Source organism: Triticum aestivum, chromosome 2D (assembly GCF_018294505.1).
Source record: "Triticum aestivum cultivar Chinese Spring chromosome 2D, IWGSC CS RefSeq v2.1, whole genome shotgun sequence".
In the NCBI taxonomy this organism is placed as follows: domain Eukaryota; kingdom Viridiplantae; phylum Streptophyta; class Magnoliopsida; order Poales; family Poaceae; genus Triticum; species Triticum aestivum.
In genome coordinates this window covers 98,474,778-98,487,590 of record NC_057799.1, presented here as the reverse complement: position 1 = coordinate 98,487,590, position 12,813 = coordinate 98,474,778, and the positions used below count along the sequence as shown (strand labels likewise).

The 12,813-nt window shown below is 46.6% G+C and overlaps 1 protein-coding gene across 1 annotated transcript; it reads right to left on the bottom strand.

The window, feature by feature from the left end:
• Positions 1 to 418: 418 nt before the first annotated feature.
• LOC123048919 (peroxidase 2) lies at positions 419 to 2,102 on the bottom strand. The gene is made up of 2 exons (XM_044471934.1): positions 1,550 to 2,102; positions 419 to 1,451 (listed from the first exon to the last, which is right to left on the bottom strand). The coding sequence occupies exons 1-2, from the start codon at positions 2,048 to 2,050 to the stop codon at positions 666 to 668; spliced, it is 1,287 nt and encodes a 428-aa protein (XP_044327869.1). The 5' UTR covers positions 2,051 to 2,102; the 3' UTR covers positions 419 to 665.
• Positions 2,103 to 12,813: the final 10,711 nt, after the last annotated feature.

Sequence of the window (12,813 nt, the reverse complement as noted above, 5' to 3'; positions counted from 1 at the left end):
TTTTCTAAATCAATGAGATTAAAAAAAAAACTTCGGGACCACTTAGAATTGGTAGAACTGTTCTAATAAATCAGGAAAGGTAAGAATGGAACATGAGTCACTATTCGCTATCGGTAGTTTATTACTCCCTCCGTTCCTAAATATTTGTCTTTTTAGATATTTCAAATTGACTATCACATACGGATGTATATAGACATATTTTAGAGTGTAGATTCACTCATTTTGCTCCATATGTAGTCACTTATTGAAATCTGTAGAAAGGCAAATATTTAGGAACGGAGGGAGTATTTTATAATGCAGCTACTAGTTGGCCAGGCCAATATCAATTGTGAGATATCAGGCAACTTGTCGGTTGACCATACACACTCTAGGCTGAGTATCGTGCTTTGCATGAAGGGATAACGCATACCTAAGGATGTCACAGCAGAGAAGATATATATTGCCATTGATAAATAATGATTAACAGAAAAAAAATTCCTCAATCTCAGTGAAAAGTATTGCCGTTACGTAGTTGGCTAGTGGCACAACAAGGACTATAGCACAAATGAAGGAAATGAACCAACAAGCAAAAAACCTTAGTGAAAAGTAAACTAGAAATTAAGGAAGACGGAATGGCACACCCAAAAAGCACGACTGAATAGATAGTCTCCACCCTGGAGAGATGATCAACCGGTGTAGGGCTCGTTGACGAACCCGCACTTCTTCCTGATCTGGCCGTTGGTGCTGCTCTTCACCTCGATATTGCCCATCTTCACCATGGCATCCTCGAAATGTCTGTACCACAAGAAATCTCCGATCAACCACCAAGTGTACTTCTCCACCAATTCCTTGGTCTTTGGTGACGTCATGAGCGCTGCGTCGGAGGTGAAGAGCACTTTGCGATCCTTCACGTTCCTGTAGTACTGGCTGTCCAGCACGTCGGGGGTCTTGTAGTCCTGCGGCACCGTGGGATCACTGCCGGCGGGACAGTCCTGGGTCAGCTTCCCAGCGTACGTGGTGTCCATCGACGTGGTGGAGTTGTCGTTGGCCGGCGGCTGGAGACGGTCACGGAAGGAGGAGCACTGCGAGCGGCCGATGCTGTGCGCGCCGGAAAGCGCAACCATGTCGGTTTGGCTGAGTCCCTTCTTGGCGAACATTTGTGTGAGGGTATTGAGGTTGGCGAAGGGTGGTGGCAGGTTGGGCAGGGTCTCATCTTTGAGGGACACGGACCCGTCGTAGCGGCCGGCTGGCATGCTGAAGTTTATTTTGTTGCCGCTGAGTATCTTGCTGGCGTCACGGCCTGCGAAGGCGACGATGTCGGCGCAGGAGACGACACCCGGACATTTTTCCTCGATCTTCTTCTTGGCCGCGTCTATCACTTCGAAGCCACGCAGGCTCAAGTTTGGGATACCGAGCATCTCCGGATCCGGCTTGCCAGCGACCTTGTTCAGCAGGACAGAGGCATCGCAACCCTGAAAGCCACGCCCAAATTGTTAGCTTCTCAATCCTGCAGTGCACAACTAGGCCTATATATCAATCCAACTTCACTTGCGTATGTATGTATGTGTACCTGGACAAAGCAGTCGTGGAAGAAGAGGCGGATGAGCCCGGCCTTGATGCCGGCGGTGGCGTTGCGCACGGCGTCCAGCACGATCTTCTCGGCGTCAGGGCACTTGTCGTCGTAGTAGCCGACCTTGAGCCCAGTGGCAGGTGGAGGCGGGGCAGGGGTGGAAGCCGGTGGGGGCGCCGGCGTGGTGGGAGTGGGGGTGGGATACCCCGGGGTAGGAGCAGGGCTCGGTGGGAGTGTAGCCGGTGGAGGTGAAGTAGGGCTCGTCGGAGAAGAAACCGGTGGGGGCGTGGTGGGAGTTGGGCTAGGATAGCCCGGTGTAGGGCCAGGGGTAGGGCTGGGCGGAGGAGTAGCCGGTGGAGGTGGGGAAGGGCTGGGCGGAGGAGTAGCCGGTGGGGGCGGTGGTATGATGGGAGTGTTGGGATAGCTGTAGCCGTAGCCGGATGCTTGGCAGGCCACGGAACCGAGCACGACCAGCACGGCGAGAAGGGCAAGCTTGGCCATCTTCCTCTGCTCGGGGTAGCTACTCTTGCTCGATCGAGGGACGTCCACGATGGGATGAAGAAAACTTGCTGTTCCGCATGCGTATTTATAGTCTCGATCACGGGGGAAATCGCATGCATGTGTACTCCGGCCGTTTGGAGCGCACGTTTGTGATGAGTCAACGCTGCCTGCACTGAACGTGGTGACCACCCTGCAAGTTCTTGATATGCCTGACGCGGTGGCAGCGGCAGTAAGCTTGGTAGCGACTACGTGGCCATGATTTGATTGAATATATGTGTCGGTAGGTAATGATATCACCCCGTTCTGTATCCTTCGCAAAAAAGAAAAAAAATTCGGCTGGTACTACGAACGAGTGGTGCTAGTGCAAATTTTCCATCATTATATATCCTAGTTGTGCTGCGAAAAATCGTACTCCCTTCATTCCATTATACAAGGTCACAAATTCAGATTACAGGTATCAAGCTAAAATTTAATGACTGTTTTGCAAGCTAACATTTCTTTTCATTAATCGGAATCATCAATACATCGCATGCATGCAAGGAAGGCATGGGAAGGAAGTAGCTCTGTGTCATTATGACTACATGCATGCAAGTATTTAACAAGTTGCTAGTACGAGAAAGCATCTTTAATTTTTGCATCAATTATTGTTAGTGGGCTTGTATATAGATGTAAAATGTATTTTTGATAGTGGCCTTGTATAAGGAAATGAAGGGAGTACTTGTAAACTACTGAGTTCAGATGTCTCTGTTTTGTTTATTATTAGGGCATCTCCGACGGCAACCCGCAAATTTTCGACCGTCGCCGTCCACCGATAAGGGGACCAGTCATAGGACACGGATGCGGAATGCCGTCATCTGACACTGTCTGTGTACATGCCCGCATATATTTCAAACACTTTTCCAACAAACCGGACCAAGTTCATACAAACAAGGCCGATTTTCAATAAACTGGACCGGACTCATGCAAACACGCCGGATTTTTATTACATTTCGAACATTTTAAAAAAAACTAACCATAAACCTATACTACGGCGGCGGCCGCCTGTTTTCCACTCCCTTTCTATTCCATGTAGGCGACCACCTCCTCCATCGGCCTTCTCCATGAACACCGGTGGTAAGACCCGTCAAGTGAAGGTGTGGTCTTCCACGAGGAAGAGTAGAACACAGGAGATGGACCGGCCCTGCCGCCTCCCGTGCACTACTCATCCTCGCAGGGGTCCGCGACCTGTCTTTCACCGGTGGTCCATATTGGAGATGGACAAATGGTGGCCCTATCGTCGTCCAACCGGGCCACTCGATAGTTCGTCGGCGGCCTGTAGGAGGCGCAGCTGGCGTTTTTCTTCTCCCCGATCGCCCGCAACCGCGCCTCCGGGGCGTCCGCTTCCTGGCGAGCGGCCGCTTAAGCGCGAACGGCCTCGTAGATCGTACACTGCTCCGCGATGAAGTTGGGGGTTCCACCCGCGCTCCTACTAATATTCTTAGTGCGGCCCGCATACCCCGCGCCACTATTAAGTTTCTACCTAGCTATAGGGTATTTCCTAGTAGTGTTCGATGCGGCCATGGCCACCACAACCTCCTCGTTCGCACGCTTGCCGTCGATCTGGCCCTCCGCCAGCCGGTGCTACTCTAGGAGAAACAAATTGTACCGTTGTTCCTCCAGCGCCTCACTATTATAGTCTCTGGATGACACAACACGTCCGGATCACGTGCTCCTGATGGTTCCACGCAGTTTGGGGGTCGGCGTTGGAGATGCCCTTACTACTACTACTACAAGTAGAACCCGAATTTCATTTGCAAGCTAGTAGGATAACATACACAAGCTGACATATAACAGGTTGCCAGATACATATACTCAAATTCAGTTCCTCTGTCGGTGCGTCTATGTGTGGATTGTGTTGACTGCAACGAATATATTAAAGCTAGCTATGTGCGTATAGTGAGATATGGCACTACATAATATACACTGCCGTCTATGTTTAGACCGTGTGTTGACTCCAAAGACTATAATAAAGCTACCTTTGTGCGTAATAATGAGATGTGGCACACTACATGATATACATTGCTTATCTTGGTTAGATGAATTTTCTTTTTGCAAGGGAAACCTTCCTATCTATTCATAGCAGTAAAAAGAAGACTAGAAGTAACAGAAATTACATGCAGGTCCACGGGCCATCTAGCGATGACTAGAAGCAATTGAGCAAGCGGGAGGTGTGACACCGTCATTGCCCCTCCCTAACCGGAGCCGGGCAAAGCTTGTTATAGTAGATTGTTGAAAAGTCGTCACACGACCTGCACATCAGAACAGTAGTCATCGCAAATGAAGAAAAGTACAGATCAGAAGCAGGGCCGTTGAAGGGCCTGTGCGAGCTATGAGCTCGCACTGGGCCCCAAATTCCAGAGGCCCGTTTTGGTCCTAATTATAAGTATTGCAATATGAATTGGGCACTTTTTTAGCGTTGTAGGCCTGGTCCGGTTGGACGCGGCAGGACTCCCCGTAATAGGCCTTATGGGCCTGGTGGACTAGCAGGTTGCTGGGCACATGTATCTCCCCATTGCTACTTGCAATTTTTGAGACCCCTAAAAAAAACCCTGCAAATTTTGAGGCAAAAAAGTTAGGAATTTTGGTTTGTGGAAAAAGCAAAACAAATTGAACATCAAATGTTGCCCTCAAATGTCACCTCAAATTTGCTTTTTTCACCGACGAAACAATGCCGCTCCGTTCTGCATGATAATTGTCAAGCATGCTTGCGACACTAACACGAACATCTACAAAAAAACAGAATTTTTTGACAACATTTACTATTTTTTTTCACGTTACTGTTCACCCAACCCTGATTGAAGACTTCATTTCAAGAAACACTCAATGAACCTAAAACGGATTTTCAGAACATGGGGGCAATGGAGCACTTTATTTTGAAAGATTCTTAAAATATTTGATATTTTTTTACAAGAATACGCATGCATGTGGTCTAAGTACCTGTGAAATTTCGTTCAATAATACGTTTGTATTACGTGCTGCATAGAAATGACAAAATTTCCGCCCAAAAACATGAAAAAGCAAGCCCCTAATTTCCATGTATTTTGTCTTTCTTGTATCTTTTACATGCAAGCATGCATATTGCTGAAATTTTGGCCCGATATACTGCATTGTTTTACGTTAATGCACATAAAATTTTGAAAAAATTTCAATCCATAAAAATGTGTTTTTTGAACTTCAAATAAAGTGCTCCGTTGCACACGTGCTCAGAAGTCAATTTTCGGAATGAACGGCGCTTTTTGCGCAAAAAGATACAAATCTATTATAAAACTTTACAAAAAGTACAATACACTCGAAACTTAATAAAATTTACATAAGGTCAGTTTATTGCTTTAGTAACTTAATTAGTCTTACAACATTAATATTTGATATAATTTAAAACAGTGTATGAAATAACACATATTAAAAATTACATGATTAGAGTATGTATAGTTATATTATAGAACAGAAAAAACTAGGGACCCGCATTTCATACCGGGGCCCCAAATTTCTCGAGACGGCCCTGATCAGAAGTATCCAATCTGTAGACACATGAACACACGAATGTAGACTGGATCCAAGTGGATCCATCAAAGATAAACGTTGACCAAATCCTGCGAGAACCGTCGGAAACACACCTCCACACACCATTCCACAAAGCTAGTCGCATCTCCAGTACGGGGCCAGGTGAGGAGAATCTTATTCCATCTTTAGGGAGCCACCACTATGTCGCCTTCAAAAACAGAACACAAACACTAAACAGACAGATAAAGTCACCTAAATGGAGGAGGAGCCCTCCCGCCAGCAAGGTGATGATTTCTTGGATCCTTAATATCTCAGTGAAAAGTAGTGCTGGGTACGTAGTTGACTAGCGGCACAGCAAGCACTTCAACACAAATATGAATAAAATGACCAAATCTTGGTGGAAAATAAACTAGAAAGGAAGACCAGAGGGCACACCCAAAAAGCACGACTCGATAGTCTCCACCATCGAGAGAACATCAAATGAAAAAAATATATGTTCCACTCAATTTAAACGTGTTTGGAATTTATCCAAGATTGATGTTGTACTAAAGGTCTGATCGCCAGGAGTTCACATATATAAAAAGTTTCAAAAACAAAATTATAGCTTAAAAGATATGAATGAGTAAAATTGTCAAAGAGAAAATAAATGGCAGGATTTAAGAGCATCTACAGCCTGACTGAACAAATTTGACCCATTAAATGTCTGCGGACGCGTCCGGTCAGCGTTCTACGTGTCCGTTTTCACTTTCTATTTGCCCGTCCATGCAGCCAAGTCCCTCACTTGTTTCCTTATATGTCCGGTCACATGCAGGTGACTCATTGTGGGTCCAGTCCTATGTGGCCTATGCAGATGACTTACTGGACACATCCGGACACTCCTCATACTCACTTAATATATGAGATTAATATGAGGAATGCCGGACAGCCCAGACATTTAAGAAGTCTTTGAGGGGTCTGATTGGGTCAACTTTTTTGCTTCTCTCTCATGTCCAGTTAGTGATCCTGTGTTCGCCCGGTCAATTTGAGGAGTCCGACTAGATGCTCTAATCTATGCTTGTTGATACACCTGATGTACGTGAGAGAGAGGGAGAGGCACAAATTTTGTTACTTGAAAGAACGTGTTTCTCCCCTTTCGCGGGAGGCACAAATTCACTTCTCATGGACACACAAATTTGCTTCCGTGAGACGCACTGCCATGCCTCTCGCAAAATGATAAATACATGTTTTTCTCCTTCCATGAGAGGCATGGATTTACTTCTCATGAGGGCATGGATTTGCTTCCGCCAAAAAGGAAAAAATGTGTTCTCTTTTTTTTCGCAAGAGGCACGAATTTACTTCTCGTGGAGGCACCGATTTGCTTTTGCGAGAGACACGTCCGTGCTTCTAGGAAAGATAAAAAATGCGTTTTCGGTCGCGCCCCTTGGAGAGGGAAAAAACGTGATTCCGGATAGTTTATTTTGTCCGAATTTTTTCTAGAAAAAATAGTTAATCAAAACCTGTCAACATGGGATCTAGTTTACAAGATCTTGTCGCGAGGAATCCAACGGCGAACAAGTTCAAGATTTAGACACGCAGTTTGAGAGATAAAAACGTTTTGAATAAATGAATCTACGAAAAAAGGAAAACTTTCGGGTTGCGACAAGTGGCGCAGTTGCAGTGTGACCCTTGTCGCAATCTGAGGAGGAGGGTGTGGTCTTTGCAAAGAGTAAATTTTAATTAGTGATTTCGTGATTTGACTATAGTTAGAGATACAAGAGATGGGCTACATATACATTGTTACCTATGAGACGGGCCTTTTATACAGAGATCTAAAAGCTATTGTAGGTTTGGATGCTTCACTGGTAGATACATTTTTTTCGGGCGCGTCGGTAGATACTCTAACCATAAGAGCTGAGCGCGCTATCTACACGCACGTATACATGTACTTTAATCTTCATCCATCTCGTTAGGGTTTCATCTTGGATGTGTTGTTCTTCCTGTACATTTATATATTGATATTGGATGCCCGTGAATATACATGTGTTGCATCCTACCATCTCTACATGATATCACCCTAATTCGTTCTAACCTAACGCGCAGTGCCGCCGCCGCTTCCTCCGCGCGATCCACCCTCCCGCTTGCTTCGCGCGCCCGCTAGCGCCTGCCCACCCATGCACCCGCGCCAGGTCCTCAATCACTAGCACTAGGCCTTGGTTCGCTAGCGCTAGGTCCCTCCAGATCGCTGCACTGCTCCTCCCAACCCTCCTACTGTTGCTGACTATCGCCAACCTATTGTTCCTGCTGCTGACTTGCGATCGCTGTTGATACCTAGATCCTCCCGACCGCAGCGACACCACCACATTGTGCCGTCATATTCTCTCCCTACACCGAATCCTAGCCGCCTCCCTCCTCCGCTTCTGCTCCCATGGATTTCTCTCCCAACTCCTTTCTTTCTCAGCCGGCCATAGCAACCCCTTTGCCTCCTCCCGTTCCAGGAGTAGCAGACCGTTCAACGGTCCCTCGGTTGCGGTCATCCGCGATGTTTCGATTTTTGAGCGTGCCCGGTGAACCTCTCCCACTCCGAGGCTAACTTCTACTTGTGGAAGTGTTGGTTTCAAAGAACCTACATCTGAGTTGTGAGAAACAACTCTTTGAGAGTCCGGCTAGGGACTGAATAGATTCCGCTACCCTAAGTCATGAGAGAATAAGTTTGACGAGCTACAGAAGAACAGAAGGAGCTACCCAAGTTCGGGCAACCGTCTTGGTGTAATACCTTACTCCTGCTTTGTTTTGTATTGCAATGGTATGGAGCTACAATATGTGTGTTGCAAGATGAAAGGATTGGCCTCTCTTTCTTCTTCAGCTAAAAAGATCGACCGCCAGTGAGGCTCCGGTCTCCCCTATATATAGTGTCCAGGGAGGCCCTGCCGGGGCACCGATTGGTTGAATATACATTGGAGTCCGTTCGCTTAGCATGTACTGCGGTGGCAAGGTCGCCTCATAGCACGCTTCGTACGAATGATGATGGCGTCCTTCCAGGGTCGCGTGTTATCCCCCAAATACTTACTCGTCTTCTTTAACATTCATTGGGCAGTGACGTAGTACCGCCACTATAGCAATATAGGCAGCTGGTGAATCTTACTGTAGCTGTTGTAGATGGCTTTGGCCGCAAGGGTCCTTCCAGAGACCAGACATGAGGATAAGTCACCTCAACTCCAAGCTTCTCCCCCACGCAGGAAATAGTGCTTCTTGGTACCAACGTGGAGTCCCATAAATCATGATGCTTCCATTATGACGGGTTGGAGGAATATCAACGCACCCTCTCGGAGAGGTCCCGCAAGGTGCCTTCCGGGGGCAATCAAGATCCATTCTCGAACTTCTTCCTGATAGACCATAGCCTAAGGGACCCTGCAGGGTCTTCGAGAATGTCTTGAGGACAGAGGAAAACCTTGTCCACTGTCGTCAAGGCTCTTCCAACTGGGTTAGTAGTATTCCAGTCTTAATGACACCGACAGTAGCCCCTGGCCCCATTACGTACCTCGTTGGTTGCCTGGCCTGACAAGGCGAATGGGTACTTTGTTGTTCCAAAGCCTTAACATGTGGCGATCGTAGGCCCATGATGGGACCGAACGCCCGAAGGCCTTTTCCTTGCTTTGGAAGAAGGCCTGATGAGGGGCACGGTCAGGCCAGAGCATTTGCAATAGTTTGTATGTTCAATCGTTGGTATAATTGTCCATGTCAGCAGCCAACAACACATCATACATGCTCTTCAATGGGGTGTATGTTAAGCATATGTTAATTAAATAACCAGGCTGGTCCACTAAATGTTGAAGAAATGAACAGACTTGCCTCGGAGCTTGTGCCTGGAGCATTGGTTCAGATTCATAAGGTTTCATTCTCTCTCTTCTTTTATTATGTGCCATGTCATCAAATTACTCTCGCCTTTTTCTTCATTCTTCTTGGCGGCGCTGGAGCACTACGGGCTTCATATGGTGCACCTCCATCCCAACACCGGTTGGCTTTCGCCATCTTCGCCCATCTGTGTGAAGTCTTCATCGTGGTGCGACCTTCACTGGAGTTCTTTCGACACTTCTATTGCCCCCATTTTGAGTTGAGTGCTATTTGTGAGCTGTGTTTGGATTTCCTCGAAGATGAGAGGATGATACAGTACAGTAGAGATAAGTATTTCCCTCAGTTAAGAACCAAGGTTATCAATCCAGTAGGAGAACCACGCAACACCTCGTTAGCAGCAGCTACACACAAAATAAAAAATACCCGCACCCAACGCAAACAAGGGGGTTGCCAATCCCTTGGCGGTTAACTGCAAGGATCAAATCTCGTAGTGATAGATAGATAAAAAATAAAACAAAATAAACTAAATTAAATAAGATTGTAGCAACATATTTTTGGATTTTAATATATGATAAAATAAGACCCGGGGGCCATAGTTTTCGCTAGAGGCTTCCCTCTTGAACATAGCATACGGTGGGTAAACAAATTATTGTTGGGCAATTGATAGAAAAGCGAATAATCATGACGATATCCAAGGCAATGATCATGTATATAGGCATCACGTCTGAGACAAGTAGACTGACTCGTACCTGCATATACTACTATTACTCCACACATCGACCGCTATCCAGCATGCATCTAGAGTATGATGTTCCTAAAGAACGGAGTAACGCCATAAGCAAGATGACATGATGTAGACAAAATACACTCAATCAGTATGAATAAACCCCATCATTTTATCCTTAATGGCAACGATACAAATACGTGTAATGTCCCCTTCTGTTACTGGGATTGAGCACCGCAAGATCGAACCCATCAAAAAGCACCTCTCCCATTGCAAGATAGATCAATCCAGTTGGTGAAACCAAACAGATAGACCGGAGAGAAATACAAAGCTATACCAATCATGCATAAAAGAGTTTAGAAAAGACTCATATAATATTCATGGATAATCTGATCATAAACCCACAAATCATTAGATCCTAACAAACACAGAACAAAAACGGATCACATCGAATAAATCTCCAAGAACATCGAGGATAACATTGTATTGAAGATGAAAGAGAGAGAGAGAGAAGAAGCCATCTAACTACTAGCTATGGACCCGTAGGTCTGTGGTAAACTACTCACACATCATCGAAGGCCAGCAAGGTTAATGTAGAAATAATCCGTGATCATTCCCCCTCCGGTAGAGTACCGGAAAAGGGATCCAGATGGGATCTCGTGAGAACAGAAGTTTGCGGCGGCGGAAAAAGTGTTTTGGGTGGCTATCTGTTGGTTTCCAGATTTTAGAGAATTTATAGAGTCAGAATTAGGTCAAACGGAGGAACGAGGGGCCCACGAGGCACCAGGGCGCCTACCCCTTGGGTGTACCCTGGTGGCTCGTGGCTTCCTCCTTCGCCTAATGACCTCCTCCCAAAGCTTCTAGTGTCTCTTATGTCTAAAAAATAATCATCAAAAAGTTTCGTGGCATTTGGACATCGTTTGATACCGATTTCCTGGAAAATCAAAAACAGGCAAAAAACAACAACGGGCACTTGGCACTAAGTTAATAGGTTAGTCCCCAGAAATGACATATAGTTGCGTATGATTGCCTACTATACATCCTAGGTTGATACTATAATGGAACAATAAAAAATTATAGATACGTTGGAGACGTATCATTCAGTGGACCGGCAAACCTCTAGCTGCATGAACTTTCATCTCGCCATGAGGAAGAAGTACATGAGCTACATTTCAACAAATCTATACTCCCATGTGAAGGAGTGGCACAAGAGTTTGTTGTTGTTGAAGACTCTTCAAGGCTCCTTCTTCCTACTAGAACCAGAGGCTCCCTCGTTCGTCATGGCGCGCCCCGGGTGGGCGAGACAAGTGGCCGGGAAGGCCTTTGACCGGTCCTCCGGTGCATCAAGATGCTCGCAGAGCGACGACTAGACAGCCGAATGGTGGTCAGCAGTTTCGTGCGCTCCAGATTACCCCCCTTCAATCCCGTAAGGAGCCGACCTAGAGGCTGTCAGGGGTTGGAATGATCAGCGCTTGCACCAGGATGCCCTCCTGGTTAAGAAGTTATCTTAGCTGATGGATATCTTCTTTAACTCTGAGAGGCTCCCGACCTTCCTGATACGTCCATTTTGCATCATGTTTTCATGTTGATATTTATTGCATTATGGACTGTTATTTCACCCTATGATACAATTCTTATTCCTTTTCTCTCTTATTTTGCAAGAATTATATGAAGAGGGAGATTGCCGGCAGCTGGAATTCTTGACCGGAAAGGGCTATATCGGAGGCAACTTTTCTGAAAGTCTCCAAATGAGTTGAAAATTGACAGAGAATTATTGGCGAAAGAAGTACCGGAGGGGGACCCACTCGGCAGCCACAAGCGTGTGGGCGCGCCCTACTCCCTTCGCGCGCCCCACGAGCTTGTGGTGATCCTGGTAGGCCTCCAGGGCCCATCTTCTGGTATATAACCCATTTCCCCTAGAAAAAAAAGGGAGAGCTTTCGGGATGGAACGCCGCTGTCTCGGGGCGTAACCTGGCAGGAGCACTTTTGCTCTCCGACGGAGCGATTCTGCCAGGGAAACTTCCCTTCGGGAGGGGGAAATCGAAGCCATCATCCTCACCAACAACCCTCTCATTGTGGGATGACCAATCTTCATCAACATTTTCATGTAATCTTTGACATAGCTTTATGCACTACAAAAAAAAGACACATCCGTGACATTTTGGGGCGAACGAATTTTTTTCCTGTCATGCTTATGACACTTCTATGACGATAATTGTGACAAAACCCGGTATCATCATAGATGTGGTGGGCTCCTACTTCTATGACAAAAAATCATGTCAGAAAATGGGCTTTTCGTCCTGGGCGGGCCGGAGACGCAGCTGCATGACATTCTTTGGGCCGTCCATGACGGAAAAAACCATGGTAGAAGCGTGGACGAGGAAAATATCGGGGAGTTCCTGGTTACGGTGGGTCGTCGGGGGCCGAGCGATGCGTGTTTCTCTCTACACGTACGCGCATGGGTGCGAGGCCTTGGGCTCTAACTGAACCCGAGCGAGGGATTTGCCTAACTGAACCCAAGCGATTGCACTGCAGGCTACGCGTTACTGAACCCGAGCGATCGATCGATGGCTGTTAACTGAACCCAATCGAGCGATTTTTTCGCTACTGCTGCTAACTGAAGCCGATCAATGCTGCCTCTGGATGAAGAGTGAGCCTTGTTGGGGGG

Bases quoted from the DNA above. Each gene is read 5' to 3' on its own strand.
- LOC123048919 (XM_044471934.1), bottom strand. From the start codon at position 2,050: ATGGCCAAGCTTGCCCTTCTCGCCGTGCTGGTCGTGCTCGGTTCCGTG. The intron at 1,452-1,549 runs GTACACATACAT...CGTGGCTTTCAG, and splicing joins TCCACGACTGCTTTGTCCAG to GGTTGCGATGCCTCTGTCCT.